This window comes from Pan troglodytes, chromosome 5, assembly GCF_028858775.2.
Source record: "Pan troglodytes isolate AG18354 chromosome 5, NHGRI_mPanTro3-v2.0_pri, whole genome shotgun sequence".
In the NCBI taxonomy this organism is placed as follows: domain Eukaryota; kingdom Metazoa; phylum Chordata; class Mammalia; order Primates; family Hominidae; genus Pan; species Pan troglodytes.
The window spans coordinates 61,102,538-61,123,416 of NC_072403.2; the positions used below are offsets into that span (position 1 = coordinate 61,102,538).

General features: G+C 32.9%; 1 protein-coding gene across 1 annotated transcript in view; it reads left to right on the plus strand.

Moving 5' to 3' along the window:
• Positions 1–20,879, plus strand: part of HCRTR2 (hypocretin receptor 2) — a 108,750-nt gene that overhangs the window by 70,797 nt on the left and 17,074 nt on the right. Inside the window, exons 2-4 of the mRNA XM_024356997.2 lie at positions 3,883–4,061; positions 10,372–10,615; positions 18,993–19,108. Of these exons, the coding sequence (XP_024212765.1) occupies positions 3,883–4,061; positions 10,372–10,615; positions 18,993–19,108 (539 nt within the window). The remainder of the gene's footprint in view (positions 1–3,882; positions 4,062–10,371; positions 10,616–18,992; positions 19,109–20,879) is intronic.

The window sequence follows — 20,879 nt, forward strand, 5'->3', positions numbered from 1 at the left end:
TTCCCAGCACCATTTATTGAGTAAGGTGTCCTTCCCCAGTGTCTCTTTTTGTCGAGTTTGTTGAAGATAAATTGCCTGTAGGTATGTGGTTTTATTTCTGGGTTTTCTATTATGTTCTATTGATCTATATGTCTATTTTTATACTATTAATAGTATCATGCTGTTTTGGTTACTATAGGCTTATAGCATAATTTGAAGTCAGTTAATATGATAACCACAGCTTTGTTCATTTTGCTTAAGATTCATTTGACTATTTGGGCATAGCCACAGTCTTTAAATACTTGAATGGACATAATGTGAAACCACACTTAAGATATGTTTAAACGGCACAGTAATATTATCTAACACAAACTCAAAATTCAGATGTATCCAGTTGTCCCAATAGCTTTCTTTATAAATATCTTTTTTTCTTTTTATTTCTTCTTAGGATTGAAAGGTAAATATCCTAGCACCTACACAAGGGAACCGATGTGTGTGTGTATATATACTCATATATATACACATATATGTGTATATATATGTGTATATATACACATATATATGTATATGTATATATATACACATATATATACACACATATATGTATATGTATATATATACACACATATATATATACACATATATAGGTATATGTATATATATACACATATATATACACATATATATATACACACACACATAGGAATACATACATGTATATATACCAATATACACATAGAATACATAGGAAGATTTTATATATATATATATATCTTCCCCCAAAAGTGTGCCTTGGCTTTTAAAAAAGCTTACAAGATCTCAAACTGTCTTAATAGACTGACAGTAACCAAATCAATCATCCTTCTCATTGCTGCTCTGAGTAGATTGCACCTGGAGAAATGATTGCAGGTATGGATAGCTCACTTAGAGCTATTACTGATAATCTGAAGTGTGTTCAGAATAAAATAACCAGGGTGATGGGGAATGAAAAGCCCATAAGTTTCACATGATGGATTCTGATTATCTTTAGGCTGGAGAAGCATAGGCTAGGGAAGTGGGCATAGCTGTTGTTGTTAAATACTTGAATGAATGCCTTTATGATTTGAATTGTGTTTCTCCACAAAGATAAGATTAAGTCCTAATGATCATTACTCAGAATGTGACCTTATTTGGAAATGGGGTCATTGCAGATGTAACTTGATATGGTAAAGTCATATTGCCATAGGGTGGGCCTTTAATCCAATATGACTGGGATCCTTATAAGATGATGGCCATGTGAAGATAGAAACACAGTAGAATGTCATGCACTGACAAAGGCAGAAATTGGAGTTATACTGCGCAAGCTAAAGAGCACCAAAGATTGCCTGAAAACCACAAGAAAATAGGAAGAGACTAAGAAGAACTTTGCTACAGCTTTCAGAGACAGGACAGCCCTGCTGACCCCTTGATTTGAGAGTTCTAGCTCCAGAACTGTGAGACAACAAGTTTGTATTGTTTTAAGACACCAGGCTTATGGTACTTTTTTACAGCAGCCTTAGAAAACAAATACAATGTACATATATAGGTAAAGCTTATTCATTCAGTTCCAAGAAATAATTAGGATCTAGTAAGCAGAAATGAAGGGAAAACAGAACATGAACAAGAACTTGCTAGTAATTAAAGCCACTGCAAAATGAACTCAAGGGCTCCAGCAGGTTTTAAATTACCTGGTATTATAAATGTTCAAGCAGGATGAATCAGAGATGTTGCAGAGGTGATTATTCATGCATCAGATGGAAGGTTAGACTGAATAATCTCCAAGTGAAAAAATTATATGTTCCTATCTTAAAGCCCTGTCAAATAGAGGTTGGTAGCTTCCTTTTCATTTTCTGCTTCAATCAAGAGGATATATGGATGATATAGCTTGGTGGATAACACTTAAATTGAAGACCTAGTACTTACTTTTACTTTTACTTACTCTAGTACTTAATTTTTCTTAGGTAGGCCCCTTAACTTCTCTCTCCTTATTTTCCCACCTGTTAAACAGAGATATTAATGCTATTCACTTCCTAGTGTTATTATGATGACACTAAATAATTTTAAAAATGCTTAGAACAAGGCACAGCACATAGTAATGACTAAAGAAAGAAGTGCTTTTGAACATATATTTGCTCTACTATTGTCTAGATTGTCTAGATATAATGCATTAAGTCTTCCCACCAGTGCCATTGCTTGTGTCCAAAATACAGAGTTAAAAGATTAGAAATAATTGCATGTATTCTAAGAGTCCTGCGCATTTTCCTAGATCCAATATTGTACTATTTGGACAATTTATTGACCAAGTACCAGAAATATAATATTTTTGTCAATTTTCTCATAACAAACTGTGATAATGTGTTTGTCAACTGCTAGGATGGGTTTGTGTGTGTGTGAATATGTGTGTGTGTGTGTTTCAAGTGTTTATAGAAAATAAATCACTCAGTGGCATAATTTTCAAATAATAAAGACTACAGTTACCCTGATTAAGGTTCACCTGAGTTTTGGATATTACCACGTGAGAGTTAGAGGACGATGTGAAGTTTTCAAAATGAAATCCTCTGAAATCCAGGTATCTTGTTAAATTGACATCTGTTGGTAGCTGACAGCCAATTTCAGCTTCAGGAACTAGTAAGAACATTTTCCAGCTTATGAAACTATTAATAAATGTTATATAATTGTCAAAAGAAATCCTCATTCAGTGATTCAAATTTAACAAAATTAGGTTTTATTTATTCACTATGTAAAGATACTAATCCCTGCATTATTTGGGTGCATGGGTGACAGCTCTGCCAGGTTTGTGATGCCCCAGACAAATTCAGTAACTTTCAGTGAAGCAAACCCATGAATAGATGTGATGGCAGTGTGTACACCTATATAATTCCAGAGCTAGTGATTATGTAACTTTTATATACGTCAGACCGAGGGAAGACAGAGAATGGAGGAACTGGGTGTTCTTTCAGTAAAGAGCAACTGAATGAGACAGTACATCTTTTGAGCTGGGGATATACTACAAGGCAATGCGGGAGGCTGGCTATGAAAGTATTGAAAAATATGTTTGATTGCTGGGTGATGTTTAGAGGCCCTAAGGTAATAGAAAGGAGACAAAATTGAGTGTCTGGAACTTATATGTACTTTATTACAGTACTCTCATTTTCACCAAAGAAGGCAACCCATGTGGTGAAAAGACCACAAGTACTGGAGCTAAAGCCAAGTTATAGCTGTAGTTTTATGTTTTGTGAGCCCATATGTCCTCAGACAAGTTTCGTGAGTTAATTTCCTGTGTCTCAGCTTCCTCTTTTATAAAATGTGGGTAATATCATTGTCCCTTAAGATTGTTGTCAGCATTAGACAACATAAGTATATGAACCATCTAGCTCGGTATTTGGCAATGGTAGGAGCTGAATAATTGTTGGCTCTTACCTTAAAAAAATTATTTGTTAAAAGTTCCAAATGCAGGGTTCAGGAGCAGATATGGGTCAAGGTCATGGATGAGGCAAACACTACAATTCAATAAAAATTGTTAGTTCTTAATTTATCTTAACTCAGCAACCGTTTCTTGAGACTCTACTACATATTGAGTACTGAGGGAATAGAAAGATGAATCAAAGACCATTTTAAAACGTCTGGCATTTGCAATTCAAAATCAAGTAAAAATAAATACAGCTCATGATTTATTGAGAAATGTCATGCAAGGTAAATGAACTGATTTTAAGCATGTACTTAGCATTCACACAGATTGACAGATTCAGTGAAAACACGGCACAGCCTTCAATTATTTTTCCTTTTAAATACATATTTGTGGACTTTATAGAAATACTGACAGTGTTTCCTCACCAATACCTATTTTCTTTGTTGAGTGACTATTCCTTTTTCTTTTCAAATTAGTTTGTGTGGCAGTGTGGAAGAACCACCACATGAGGACGGTAACCAACTACTTCATAGTCAATCTTTCTCTGGCTGATGTGCTCGTGACCATCACCTGCCTTCCAGCCACACTGGTCGTGGATATCACTGAGACCTGGTTTTTTGGACAGTCCCTTTGCAAAGTGATTCCTTATCTACAGGTAATTGTTTTTAATGCTTTTTTGAAGCTACTAAAAAAAATGTTCAGCCATAGCGATGGCCCTTATGGTAAATTAACTAGTGAGTTGAGAAATATATTTGCCTAAGGCATTGACAAACTGAAGGAAAATAATACTTGAGAATTTCTGGAGAAATAAGTTAAGTTCTGGGTAAAAATTAAGCAATGAACTGCCAAATCATCATTAGATGCTGCACAAACATTTTTGCACAACTTTTTTGATTACTAATTTGATTCCAAAAGTTTGATTTTGCAAACTTTTTTGATTCCAAATTTGATCCCAAAAGTTTGATTTTGTGCAAACTTTTTTGATTCCTAATTTCCCCATTGTTAAATAAGAAACTTGAACCAATTAATGATTTAACCAATTAATGATCTCCCCAAACCAATTATTGATCTTTCTCTTGAACCAATTAATGATCTGCCAGTCCAAATCATTGAGCATATTTGTTTTTACAAGTGATTTTATTTTATATTGAAGAATTAAGACCTACTTGGTCAAATCAGTGCCATGAACAGGTTTTAGTGTAGATTCTAATTCAAACTACCAGATTTGGAATCTCCGTTCTTCCATTCACCAATTGTATGCTATCAAGCCAAATAGTTGTAATTCGCTTATTTAAAAGAATAATTTAAATGAGATCTACCTCATATGGTTGCTGTGACCATTTACTTACATAATTCATATAAATAAGTTGGCACAGTGATTACCCTCTGGAAGAGATGATCTTATAAAAACAGTATATTCTCAATAAACATCAATTATCAGCATCAGAATCATCATTACTAGGTGTTTTTCTTTCCTTAAGAGTGAAAACAGCTTCTTTTTCTATTTAATTGCCATTTCAGTAATTAAGAATGAATACTTTCAGAGATTAGTGTTCTGATTGTTATTATAGCTCTAAAATTTTTGAAACAAAAGATTCATCAGATAATGTTCACATTCACTCATCCATCCTAAAAGATGGATTTACCTTAGGTATTGGACAGCAAATGAAATGGTGACCACTCTCTGCTTGTCTTCCCATAGCTTTCCTGCACCCTCAGTTTTTACTCCATGCGGTCTCCCAGATGGTGCCTATAATATTTTAAGAAAACAGAAAATAAGCTCCCAGTAACAAAAAATTAGGGAGGGGTCACAAATAGCCTATTACTAGACATTATGCTGATTAGGCTTTTGGAATGAAATGTTGCAAAGAGATATTTAGTTCAATAGTTCCTCAATTACCTCTTATAAAAAGAAGTGAAAATGTTTTAAGTTTAAACATTGTTTATAGAATAGTAAGTGGAAAATACTATAGAAGTTATAAGCTCCATGCATATATTATGTTTAATTATAAAGCTAGTTTGGGTCAGCCTGCTGAAAATCATGAATGGATTACAAAACGAACAGTAGCACATTTTTTTGTGTGTGTGAGGAAAAAGGACATGGGACAATAGAGAAAAATATTCTCATAGAAGAAAAGTTAGTAAGAAATGAATGGCTCTGGTGGTGTTTGCATAGAGGCACTAGGAAAGTAATACATTTTAGATAATTCTAATATTTCATTATCTCTGTGGTACTTCCAGAAAGCCTTTTACCTCTCTCGGTTTCAATAACTACCCAGGAGAATATTTTGAGGATTCTCTTAAGTTTTGGGATGGCTGCAGTTGCCCAGAATCTTCAACTGACTGGTAGCATTTCGTGTTCTCTCTGTGAACCAGAAGATTCCCTGGTGGGAAGTGAAGTGATAAGGGCAGGTGCAGTCATGTGCTAATGCACAGCGATAGCTTTCTGCAGAGCAGGCATCTCAGAGTTTCCTGTGAGTATTTGCCTTAGAGGACAGAATGGAAGCAGTGTAACCAGTGAGTGATGCAGAGCATGGGTATCTCTTATAATCACTTACAGTCCTCTTTCACTCAGCAGAACTATTTAACAAGTCCTACAGTTCAAGGAATATCCTCATCTCTGGAAGGATTCTGTCTGCCTCTTTGCACAGAGTGTCCAATCTAATCAATTCCTTAACTGCTCCTCTTCTCCATAGAGCAAGGGAAAAAACTACTGGGTAACCACATGATGCAAAAGACTAGATCCATTTGTTACCCCATCCAACATTACTTCTTGATGGAAAGGTGTAAATGCACCAAGAGATTGGTGCACAGGTAAAACTAGTATCTCCAAATTCTTCATATTTATTGCCTCATTTTTCATAGAATGTTCCCAAATGCAATGAACAGTGCCAATGGGCAATAAACATATAATTTAAATTTGAGCAGATTTTCTCCCTAGTTGTGACATTCTGTAACTAATGACTTATATCCCTGATATGATATTTATGTCTTACTGAATATTTAAAAACATGTTACATCATGCCCAGCCACATTATAAAGTTATTTGGTTGCATTTTAGATTACTTGGATGTTTATTAATTTGCTATAATTTATATGTTCTTTTTCTTCTAAATACAATACAGCCTTTAGATTTATGAGTGATATGCTGTAACGCATTGGCAAATGCACAAAAATCTTAAAAGTCTCACAAATGTTATAAAGCTTAGCTGAATAATTAAAATGACCCTTTTGTATCTTTAATAATTGCATAACTCCAAGACCATTAACATGTATTCAGCTATTTGCTGAACAATTATCATGTATTTCACTTCTCTTCCAACAATGACAAGAGCATTGGTTACTTTTTCAGAGTGATTTTTTTTTAACTGCAGAAGACGCCCTACACAGAAAATGCCAGAAAAAAAAGAAGCCAAGTGAGATGTGGGAGGTGGGCAGTGGGTGGTCAAACAAGCTCCCTCTCTTTCAGTCATACTTTGCAACCTTTCTACCTATTAGTGCTTATCATCCAAATCTGTGATTTGGCAAAATTTTCATTTCTCCTTATAGTGAATCTTTAAGATACCTTTGCTGTATCTATTTGCTAGTATAAAACAGTGGACTTCTCTACTAAAGGAAATCCCCAAACATTATCCTGTGCGAAGGGTGCCCATAGTATAGGTCAAAGACCAAGTACCTGAAGGCAGAAGAAAGTTCCCATTATCTCACTCCACTTCATTCTCAACATTCATAATCCACACTAGATTCATTTCTCAAATGACTTACTATTCAACTAACTTGAGCTAATATCAGAATCCAAATGAAAAAGACACCCAGAAGTGCACTCTTAGAAGTTAAAAGCAACAACAAAACTTTCACTTATAATTACTTATGATAAAATGCAATTTTACATCACCTCCAAGAAAATCTTACACATTGCACATAATTGTATATTAATGTGTTAAATGCACAAGCAAATATAGTAGTTCAAACAATGAATATTAGCTCACTGATTGTCAAGGGTTCATTCAATGGATTGGTTCATTCTACTGTTAGATACATCACACTAGCATATTCCTCCCTTTTCTGTGTGATGAAGGGCAGTGCTCCCTGGGTCACTATTGGCACTGGATGTCAGTCTTTCAAGTGAACTGATATGAATTGATTATTATGACCTAATGGCATTAGGAAACACTAGAAATGACATTGATATTTGAACTATGCTACATCTATACCATTTATCCATGTTGATTAAATTAATGGATTATAAATTACTAAGCCTTGATGAACACTTTGTACTTCTAATTGCTAGAGAGGATTGATATATCTCTAGCCCAGAAGCTATGAAAAGGCGACTGTGCAAATCTATACAACCATAGTTCTATTCCCAGGTTAGCAATGGTATTGAGGGGCCCTAGGTGCTTAACTTATTTGCAGAGAAGGAATGGAGGTTGTAGAGAATAAGGTGATACTGGTTTGAGAAAGAGAGTTGAAGGTACCCTCAGGTAGCACTAAGAAATTTCTAGGAGTCACTAATCAACTTAAGCCCATTCTCATAGAGTCCAGCCCCTTAAAATTACACTTAAAATGAAATTAGCCTCCAATAATTTAGCAAAGGTTAGGCTTTCACTTGTAATTTCTATGAATATTCTTCTCTGAAAAGCAATCTGTTCCAATTAAAATATAGAACTTCAGACTCAAGAATGAAAGATAAAACTAATAGTATCATCATCATTATTATTATTATAATCATAAGAAATAGTAAACACACAGCATTTATATGCCAGCCCTGGAATAGACATTTTCATCTCAACTAACTGTCTATACAATTCCATGGTTAGGTACTATTAATCATCCACATTTTACAGATGAGAAAACTGAGGAATGGAGAGGTTAAATAATCTCCTTAAGATCACTCCATAAGTCAGATGGGATTCATGCCCAGAAAACCTGGTTGCAGACTCGATTCCAGCTATACTCTTCTGCCTCTCCCATAGAGAAACAAAAGAATCATACTTGATAAGAATCTTATCCTGTTGATTTACTTCATTTAGCACACACACACACACACGCAACACACAACACACAACACACACATTAGGCCTAAAGCTGTAAAGTGAGTGACTCAATAGTGTGCAGCTAGCTGATCAGAGAGAGAGAACAGATAGTTCATCCTGACAGCCCAGAGACTTTCTGCACTGTTGCACTGGGTCTTAGATCTCTTTCACTCATTTGTACCTATAATCAACATATCAACAAGAAAGGTCCTCATGTAAAAGACAGAGATAACTACCCTTTCCACATATTATGAGATCAATATAACCAGGACAGAAAAATAGAAGAAGATGACTGGACTATATCTACTGTCTTCAATTAAGGCTCACCACTATTAATGGATTAACAAATATTTGTTTTAAAGACACATGCAAGTATACGTTCACTGCAGCACTATTCACAATAACAAAAACGTGGAATCAACCTAAATGCCCATCAATGATAGACTGGATAAAGATAATGTGGTACATATACACCATGGAATACTATGCAACCATAAAAAAGAATGAGATCATGTCCTTTGTAGCAACATGAAAGGTGCTGGAGGCCATTATCCTTAGCAAACAAATGCAGGAACAGAAAAGCAAATACTACATGTTCTCATTTATAAATGGGAGGTAAATGATGAGAACACATGGACACATAAAGGGGAACAACACGCACTGGGGCCTTTCTGAGGGTAGAGGGTGGGAGGAGGGAGAGGATCAGGAAAAATAACCAGTGGATACTTGGCTTAATACCTGGGTGATGAAATAATCTGTACAGCAAACACCCATGACAGACATTTATCTATGTAACAAACCTGCTCATGTACCCCTGAAATTAAAATAGAAGTTAAAAACAAAATATTTCTTAAATGCATAATGGATATCAAATGTTGTATCAGATATTGGGGACACAGTTGTGAAAAAAACAGAAGCAGTCCCTCCTATCATAGAGCTTTGTTCCAATAGAGAAAACAGATGATAAATAAGCAAATTAAGCAAATAATTTACTACATTATACATGCTGAAAGAAAAATAAATAACAATCTGTAAAAAAAATGTAAAAGAAATCAGAAGTCTTTTTAAAGGGAGAGGGGATTCTGAGAGTGATATCAGAATCAATATTTCATCCAGTATAAGAGAGCACATTGAACATAATTACATTAACTAATAATGTGGATATAGGCATTTTTAACATTTTTTTGTTGTTATTTCCTTAAAGTGTCAAGTTAAAGAATGATTTGTGGCATTGTTAATTATATACAAATTTTGACTGGGTGAACTTACCTAGTTTTTGGAATCACATTGACTAGGCTAGCAGTGAGCAAACTGTCATAAGGAGATCCGCATACAAAATTCTCTTTTAATATGACTCGTAACTTTCCTTGGGTGCTACATGTTGAAAATGCACTGATGTACAAATAGCCCTTATTATTTGAAAATATGAAATAAGCTATCCATAATTTAAAAATGTTAATTAAATATAATTTCAATCAAATTTCTATGTGGTAATTTAGAAGAAAGACATATTATTCTTTATAATTGAGGCTTTTCCAGTTTGGACTAAACATATGTGTTTTTTTTTTCTATATGAGGGTATGATTTCTTCCAATCAATGGAAAAATTACAGGACAAAATAATTACAGTAATTATTTAAAGAATGCCATATTATAAATTAAGACACTTGGAGTAAAAAAAGATTGCAAAGTTTTCATCATACCTTTTCATGTTTAACAATAAATTTACATTTAAAAGTATATTTCTAATATTTTATTTTTGTGATATAATTTCTTTTTAAATAGAAAGCACTTGCATGGATTGTTTATTTTTGGCAGCTTTGAATTTGCTTATATGTTCTGATTACCTTTCTCATATAGTAAATATATTAAGAGTAATTCTTTTAACAGCTGGTGCTTCTCTATTACTATGATCTTTTCTTTTCTCTAGACCGTGTCGGTGTCTGTGTCTGTCCTCACACTGAGCTGTATCGCCTTGGATCGGTGGTATGCAATCTGTCACCCTTTGATGTTTAAGAGCACAGCAAAGCGGGCCCGTAACAGCATTGTCATCATCTGGATTGTCTCCTGCATTATAATGATTCCTCAGGCCATCGTCATGGAGTGCAGCACCGTGTTCCCAGGCTTGGCCAATAAAACCACCCTCTTTACGGTGTGTGAAGAGCGCTGGGGTGGTAAGTACCTTATGGCCCATCAACTGACATTTATATTACAGCAGCAAATTGAAAATTGGATTAGCACAGCCATTGTAAAGCTGGGCTTATATATTTTACTGACATTTGTGAATACAGTTTTGCAAGAGCATGAAAACCAACTTGAATTTCAAAACAATTTCACAGAATAACTCTACCTATCTGAATCCTTTGGAAATGTTATCTATTATTTTCTCATTTTCATATCTTTCGGATAGGAGATGAAAGGAGATTATTCTACAATTCAGATTTGATTATTTTAGTTTTTCTTAAACTCCTTAAACAAAAAGCAATATGGAATACAAATCCAATTATGTATTCTGGAATGATCCACGATTTATAAGAAGGTTCAACACTGTGTTGTCTAGTGTCAGGGTCCCTAATGGGCTTCAAATACAACTGAATTTTTTCATTTTAAGACCATGTCCTGGATCACATGGTCCTGGGAACATGGCCAGAGTCAGCATGTGGTTCTCTAAGTCAAATAATCCAAATTTGTTTTCTATATTCATAATACATTATTGCTACTCGCATAATTATTATCCAGTTTAAGAATTATGTTAATTATGAATCAATCTGGTTTCCCATCTGACAAATATGATGTGAAATTTAAGCAATCAGGTTTGAAGGCTTTATGTTTCTTTGGTTAGAAATTCTTAGAGTCAGTCTGAGGTTTTTGTGTAACAGTGAGAATACTGCTATCAACACCTGGTGCTAGCACAAATCTGGGCACAGGAAAGAATGACAGAAAATAAAATAACCCTGCATTTCAGCATAGCATGCACTGATTCCAATATATCATATGAAATATGTGTTAAAAAAAAAACCCAATCTGACCTCTTCTAGGTAAGTATACTAAAGTGGCTGATATTTAGAGAATTCACAAGTTAACATTGTTTTTTATTAGAAAGATGTATCATAACAAGCAGTGCACACCAGGGACTGATTAAGGATAATATTCTTAAATATTGTAATCTTTGAATTTCTGTTATTTCCTACCTTGGTGTTTGTACTAGAACACCGAAAGGAAAAAAAGCCAATCACTGATATATTAGGCATATACTACAGGATATATCTACAGCAAGATAATATTTAAGAGAGGCTGGGATTATTTCATATATTGTTGCAAGACCTATAATAACTAAAATTTTATAATTTCCTTTATCTATTACCCCAAATATCAAATATCTGTCTTTTATTGGGATTTACTTTTCCTTTTTAACATTCCAACTTTTTTTTTGCTGTATTTTTCTCTGTATCATTTTCAGTTTTTTCCAATTTTCCAAATTAATAGTGCAGACAAAAAAAAAATCAATGGAAATTTCCAAAATGGTAGGAATATTTATGAAGTGTCTTATGTCCCATTCTTTTAATGCTCAAACACCACCTTGAGAACTTAGTATATGTCAGGCACTGTGCCCACCTGGAGAGAAACAGACTCTGCTTACGGGAGCACACTCTATATAATAAGGCTCAAAGGCCAATAAACAAATTTTTATAGGGTAATCAGTATTGTAATATATTTATATACAAAATGCTGAGAACACAAATGAGAGAACAAACTCAGTTCTGGCCATTTGCACAAAAGTTTACAGAGGAACTGCTAACATTCCAGCAGAATATTAAAGATAAGCAAAAATTCTCCAGACTGAGAAGAGGGAAAAGGATGTCCAGAAAGCAAGAAAATCCACATCATGGATACTACATTACAAAGCAGAAAGAAAGTGAACCAGCACTTGTAGTTTCTGGAACATAGGGGCAGGTAGTGTAAATAATTGAATTTTGAAAGAAGATGGGTTGGGGACTGACTGTGACATGTCTCTTATACAATCCTTTTACACTGATTTATATTTAGAAAGCCTAAAAAGGTCTTTCTCAGAATCCTGTATTAAACTCGAGACTAAATTTAACCCTAGAAAGATTATATTATTTTTTCAAGATTATGAAGCAAATAGGTACATTTAAATCTAAAGCTTCCAACTTGTAAGTTGGGATTCCTTAAGTTTTATAGGGATTGCAATTAGATAAAATATAAAAATATTTTTCAATATGTGTCAGCAGTATTTTCTCTAATATTCCGGCAATTAGTTTCACTTATATGTTTATGGGTTGCTTTTATAAGCTTTTCTTTTTTTAATGTTTCCCTGAATAATCAAGTAACAGTAACCTCCATTAACAAAAAGATTGCAAAGTCATGGATTCCTGTTCAGTTATTACGATTATGTAAATAGACGTATGATTTTTAAATTACCTCTGAGTGGTAAATATAAATACATAAAGCTCATTTCTACTCTGATATTTTATTACATAACTCTAGCATGGACATTTTCATTAAAAAAAGGAAACAATTGTTGAATATGTAAAAACCTAAACTTAGCCTTCAGAAGTCATTTAAGAAAACTATTTGAAGGTGATTTTATAATAGCCTATAATTAAATGCTTGTAAAGACTAAAATTAAGTATTATTGGACTGAATTGATTAGCTACAAAATCCAACTTAGTAAAAGCTATACAGTCATTTAAATATTAAATGAAATTGCTAAGAATATTTTAAGAAAAAATAATTCAAGGCAGATTTTTATCTTTCTTATTAGATATTTATTATGATGATTTCTACATAGCGTGTAAAATCATTGTTCATGTAAACTATTTATAAGTCCATGTTCAACTTATAATGTTAAACCTTTGTATATGTGTGATTGTCACAACTTTTTAAAAAACCATAGGAAAGTATATTTTACAGTGTCATCTCTCTAAATTCAAATATTTTTAAAGGCCAACTGTCATTTAGCCTGATTTTTAAAACTATTGTAAAATATCTTCTATTTGAGATTAATTCATAATCTGTGTTTCTTATCTTTATTCTAAGTTAAATCAATAATGTAGTTATAAAAGTAGAGAGTAGAATCATAATTATCCTACAACCAATGTGGCAGTGGAAAAAAATTTGGAAAAGCAATTTGGTCAGTTGATACATATCTATCAAATAACTTTTGGAAAAGTTCTGTAAATGCTGTTTTACTCATGGTGCAAAATAACTGAGAACTCTGTCTAACTAAAAAATTTACCAGCAATATGTAATTATATATGGATAAATGATTTCTAAAACTAATTATATTCATTATTGCCTATTACTTCTTCATAAAAAGAACCATAAGCCATGATTTCTGGCAGACACACACAACACTCAAGAACATATAAATAATGTAAATACTTATTTTAATAATCTTTAAAATATACATTTGTATGTGTTCACTGTTTGCTTCAGTCACATCATTTCATACTTCTAAAATTATTAAATTAACCCACAATTTCTTGCTTGCTTGATTTGTAAATGCATAGTTCTACAGGAAAGATCCTATAGAAAGAAATTCTTTGCTGCGTGTGGTGGCTCAAGCCTGTAATCCCAGCACTTTGGGAGGCCGAGATGGGCGGATCATGAGGTCAGGAGTTGGAGACCAGCCTGGCCAACATGGTGAAACCCCGTCTCTACTGAAAACACAAAAATTAGCTGGGCATGGTGGTGGGCGCCTGTAATTCCAGCTACTCGGGAAGCTGAGGCAGGACAATCGCTTGAAACCGAAAGGCGGAGGTTGCAGTGAGCCGAGATCATGGCACTGCACTCCAGCCTGGGCAAAAGAGCGAGACACCATCTTCAAAAAGAAAGAAAATAACTCTTTTTGTACACTCAATCAAAGTTATATTTTCTTCACTATTCATTCATCCAGTGTTTAATTAGCATGTACCCTTGGTCAATTGTTCTGGACACTGGAGATTAGTAGCATCTCTCTTTTTGAATATTACTGACAAATTGTTCTTTGGTAGGCTAAAAAAAAAATGGAAGCATTTTTACAGTCAAAGTAATTATGGCATCTGGCCTATTATGAGGTTTGAAAGGTTTATATGTGTATATATATGTGTATATATACACATATTAATATGTGTATATGTCTATTAATGGGAAGATTTATTAAACATATTTATTAGGGAGAAGATAGTAAAACATATTAAAGATTCAGGTAAACTTAATGAACCCCTAAACTTTGAAAAGACATTCCATGTTGAATATTGGGAAATTATGTTTAATTTACTTGTTCATTCAATTCCTGATAAGTGTACCATGAAAGAGGAATGTTTCTAGTTTCTAGATAATTAAGATAACATGCTGGCTGAATAATGAACCTTAAGTCATCTGAGAGAAATTAAGTTTTGCCTGTCAAATATACAATATAACTCTTTAATATCTGATTTCAAAGACTAAAGATCCACATTTGTTCCTTATTAGTTAGTTTCATATATATATATAATTTATTTAGATTGTGCTTATTCATCAGTTGAGTAAAAACAGTAATTTTTAATGGTTATCAATATTTAAAACTTTTTTTAATTAAAGTAATGCTTATGTGAAACAAATTTTGTGTAGCTGTATTCTAGGTTATGTACAAATGTCTTAAATACATTGAAGACATTGCTTATGAAGTACAGAAAGACTTCAAAGATATTTTCATCACACATAATTTAAAATTTCAATGGCATATCTGAGTTTTTAATCAGCTTAGACTATCATGTTTCCCTAGTTATCTATTATAATCTCCTTATTCAAACAATCTATCCTACCCTGGAAGGATAATTTTCTTGATCTTTTTTCCGTATCAGTGTTCATTATAATAATGTGCATTTAGCAGTCAATTACATATTTTTTCTAATTATTCATAAATATACCAACCACATAGGAGCTTTTGCTGCCATCTATTCAAAACGCCAAACTGTTATCACAGTGATGCTATCCATAGCTGCAGTGGAAAAAATTTACCTGTCAAATCTACTTTCCTCTATCCACTCAATTTGTCTTATGCAGACAACAGGGCTTCGCAGGTACGTAAGCTTCAAAGTTATATAGATTTTGTAATGAGGAAAGCTCATGTGACACTTCTTCAAAACAAATAAAAGTTCAAAGCCTCTTAAAGGGTGCCTGGGAAGTGCTGAGGTCACTTTCAGATTCCTTTGAAATTGGCCCGCCAAATGCTGTGTAGGCTGTGGCACTTCAAAGGGAAAGACTGTTATTCCTCAAGTCAGAATGCTTGAACGTTATCACTTTTTATGTAACTGGCCTGCTTTACAGGATCAACTTGAAAGAAAGTTAGAAACTGAAGAGGTAGGTGAGTGCTACCTGGGCCAGAGAGTAGCTAAAAATGATACCTCAAATTGGTCTCTTAGACCTGCCAACACATGCATCCTACTGACCCTGCTGAAGATTGCAGCGGATAAAGACATCTAAACCAAAAGAGAAGATGGGTTTAAAAGCATGAATATGGAGAAAATTAGACTCAAACTCAACTGCATCTGAAAGACAGCCTATGGAAATAAGATTGTGGAGGATATTAAGCTCATAAATATGTTAAAATATATCCAGCAAGAATCAAATGCATGATTGCTCAATAAATATTATCTATTATTATGACAATCATCATGCTTATTATTGATTAATCCTGACTGTAAACTGCCCTTATCACAAATCTGATCACATAACCAAGCTTTCATGCTTCTACATCCCCTTTATGAAGTAATGAAAAGAATAAAATACATAGAGGTAATAGCATTATTCCTCAACAATACTATGGGATAAACCCCCTTGTCAATAGAAAAGTCAAAATAAAGTATGTAAATTTTAGAAGAAAAACAAAACAGCTCTGTTGTGTTAGCATTCAATTAGAATTATAATGAGTTAATTACATTTAATATCTATGGAATCTATGCAAGATATATTGCTTCCTCTTTTACATTGCAGTAAAAGTAGGTAGACCATTGTGATATATTCGAATACTAGTACAAAAATATCTTCTAAAATCTACAGGGAACTCAAACAAATCAGGAAGAAAAAATGCAAACAATCTTATCAAAAGTTGGCTAAGAACATGAATAGACAATTCTCAAAAGAAGGTATACAAATAGCCAACAAGCATATGAAAAAATGTTCAGTATCACTAAGAATCAGGGAAATGCAAATCAAAACCACAATGCAATACCACTTTATTTTTTTTATTTTCTATTTTTTTTTTTTGATGGAGCCTCGCACTGTCACCCAGGCTGGAGTGCAGTGGCGTGATCTCAGCTCTCTGCGACCTCCACCTCCCAAGTTCAAACGATACTCCTGCCTTGGTCTCCCAAAGTGCTGGGATTACAGACGTGAGCCTGTAATTGGTGTCTGGCCAATACCACCTTACTCTTACAAGGATGGCCATAATCAAAAAGCCAAAAAATAACGGACATTGGAATGAATGTGGTGGAGAGGGAACACTTTTACACTGCTGGTGGGAATGTAAGCTAGTACGACAACTATGGAAAACAGTGTGGAGATTCCTTAAAGAACTAAAAGTAGATCTACAATTTGATCCATCAATCTCCCTACTCTGGTAGCTACCCAGAGGAAAATAAGCCATTATACTAAAAAGATACCTGCACATGCATGTTTACAGCAGCACAATTCACAAATGGAAAAATATAGAACCAGCCCAAATGCCCATCAATCAATGAGGGAATAAAAAAATGTGGTATGTATATACCATGGAATACTACTTAGCCATAAAAAGGAATGAAATAATGGCATTCCCAGCAACCTGGAGGGATTTGGAGACCACTATTCTAAGTGAAGTAATTCAGGAATGGAAAACCAAACAATGTATATTCTCACTCATAAGTGGGAGGATGCAAAGGCATAAGAATGATAAAATGGACTTCAGGTACTCAGGGGAAAGTGTGGGAGAGGGGGTGAAGGATAAAAGACCACAGATTGGGTAAAGTGTACACTGCATGGGTGATAGATGCACCAAAATCTCAGAAATCACCATTGAAGATTCATGTAACCAAACACCAACTGTTCCCCCAAAACCTATCGGAATAAAAAATTTAAAAAATACATACATAAATAAATTCAGATTCCTGACATAACATATAAATATATATTATATGTTATATATAATATTATATATAAATATATATTATATGTTATATATAATATTATATATAAATATATATTATATGTTATATATAATATATAAATATATACATATATAATGTATTATATGTTATATATAATATTATATATAAATATATACATATATAATGTATTATATGTTATATATAATATTACATATAAATATCTATTAATATCTATTATTTATATTATATCTAAATATATAATATATAACTTATTATATATTATATATTTATATATAAATAAAATATGTACTATATTAATATATGAATATACCTAATATTAATATACAATATATAAATTTATAAATATATAATGATTATATATTATATAATATATAAAATATATATTATGTAGGGAATCTGAATTTATTTATGTATTTATGTATATATATAAGGTAGGGAATATATATATATGTATTAGGTAGGGAATATATATATATATATCTTCTAGAGCATTTACAAAGTTAGTAATCAATATAATTTAGAAAAGCTAAAATATTAAACCACAATGCCATGAAGTGATTAATCGACTTATTCCTAAGTGGCTAATCTGTGATGTGTATCACTTGTGTACACAGGATTAATTATAAATAAAAAATTACTACAGTCCTAGAGGTGTTTATGCTTAATAAGTGAGAAAATATTCATATTGGATTGGAGAAAATAAATGTTATAAAGCCTTAAAATTCTCATTTTTATTAAAAGTATATACATGTATTTTTAATAAAAGCATACACACACCACAGACATACTATGCTTAAAGAGGAATTTTGTATATGTTCCAATAAGTCAACAAAAATAATCATTGTCAAATTTTTATTGTATTTAGTTTTCAAAATTTTTTTCACATTTGTATGTGGAGATACAACTGAGAATAGCCTCCCATTTCTCAGGGAACTTACATTCTAATAAGGAACAACCAACTGAGTTTATATTTTCTTCCCATTTTAACCAAAGCATTAGTTTTTAGGTTTTCATTGATTCATGTCTCTTTTTGTAAATAAAAATTTAGAACAACCCAAATTAATTTTGTTAATTAGCCAGATGTAATCAAGTCAAATAAAGGGCCTTTTAATAACTGAACACTTGACTTTGGGTAGCACAGATTAAGAAATAGCTAATGCTTATTTTTCTGAGTACATTAAGTGAAATTACAACTTCACATTTGGCATGTGTATACCCATATACTGAGTAAAATAAGTTGTTAAATATTATGAATTATTTTTCCCCTTTGCATACATAATATGACAATGAAATCATATAAAAGGTAAATATGCACTTTGAAGAAAAGCATTGACATGTATCTTTTTTAAAAGTCCATCAATTGTAACGCAAGGTTTTGTTGTTTTGACTTTCATCCTAGGTGAAATTTATCCCAAGATGTACCACATCTGTTTCTTTCTGGTGACATACATGGCACCACTGTGTCTCATGGTGTTGGCTTATCTGCAAATATTTCGCAAACTCTGGTGTCGACAGGTATATAGTTTCAAATATTTTGCGTGCATTATTTCTCCACACATAATTTGTTATTTGTTATTCCTTCCAAATAATTTGTCTGTGCTTTTTTTTAGGATGCACTTATAAACAAAATTTAAGAATGCATTGAACCAATATAACATGTTCAGAAAAGTATTATATTGTGTGTTCTTTTAAAGTAATGAGAACCCAGACATAGAAATATGTCTAGGCATTTTTAGAGTAATATTCAGGAAATGTATTTTATAAACTGATTAAGTACTTTACATTTTAAATAAAATTTAACATCTGTGATTAATTGTCTTTTGTCTAGGAATAACATTAATTTCGCTTTCTATGAGAAATAGCAAACAAAAATTCCTTTAGAGTTTTTTGAGACTCTCTGAAAGGTTATATTTTTAATCAGATTTATTTAAAACATTGGAACATATAGGTTAAATATCCAACTTCAAAGATCTTATTTTTTAGAATATTATAAGAATCAGGCAGAATGTATAATTTTAAAAACTGTATATAATGCTGATTTGGGGTTACTACACTTTGTTAGATAATTCTGCTGTATCAGTGAATGCTTGTATTCATTCACTGAGTTATTCATTCCTGAAATATATATCATGAACTTTTCACATACATGTCTCACAAAAAAGCTGAAAATTCTACTTTTTGCCATTGAGGAATTCATAGTCTAGAGGAGGGGCATCGTCAGATGCAGGGTGAAAATTACTTTAAATATAAGCACAGAGAATCAGAGCAAAATGTACTAAAACCGTATCTAATACAGGAAAGGTAACATTTAACTTAAACCTTGATGATTTGGAGGATATCACCAACAAACACATTTAGTGGTTTGTAAGATAGAGACAAAAAGGATATGGCTCAGTCTCTCCCATTTTGTAAAATGTATCTTAAAATGCCACAATTCTTAGAGATGTATTTCTCTCGTTCTCTAAACTTACTGCCAATACTTACTTTATCAGGCTTGTGGAAGGACATGCCATTAGTCTGTTTTCTCTGACACATTTTATCCAACTGAAAAGATTTACTGGAGTCACCTTAATTCATTAAAAAGATTTCACAAACACTTTATTTGGTCTTTGAGGATGTGTCTTTGTTTTTTTAATCAACACTTGTTATTCAATGCATTTTTCAAGATCATCTTTCACTGACTGGATATGAGTAACACTCATTTTTTTTAACACTATATGGCTCATAATTTCAATATTTTCTCTTTTCCTCTGCTATTACAAAGAAGTCATTTCTTTTATGACCTTATAAGTGAAACCAGTAGCAACATTTATTAACATTTCGTTTCCCATCATTTTTTACTATAAAAACTAATGTGGACCACTATAAAACATGAGTGGTGATTTTCTAGATGTTGGTGACAGTTTTTTCAGCACTATCCACCTCCCTATGAAGCCAATGCTTATATTTTAGGGTGTTTGTTACTGCAGCATCCTGCTTCCTAGTACCTATTATTGTATCTGTCAGGGTTGGCTGGGTTATTATTCTTCTATTAAAAAATGTGGTTTGCAACAACAGTTCTGTTTCACTCCTATTACAGGTCAGTGGGGAGGGCTGGCTGGGGCACTGTGCTCCATTTGTTTTCTCATTCCAGAACCTAGTCTGAAGAAATGGCACTTTCTGGGACATGCCATTCTGAGACTGAGAGAAAAAGAAAACTGGAAGAAAAGTATATTTTCTCTTAATGTCTTTTATGAACCGGCATGCGTTACATCTCACTTTTCATTGGCTAAAACAAGTCACGTGG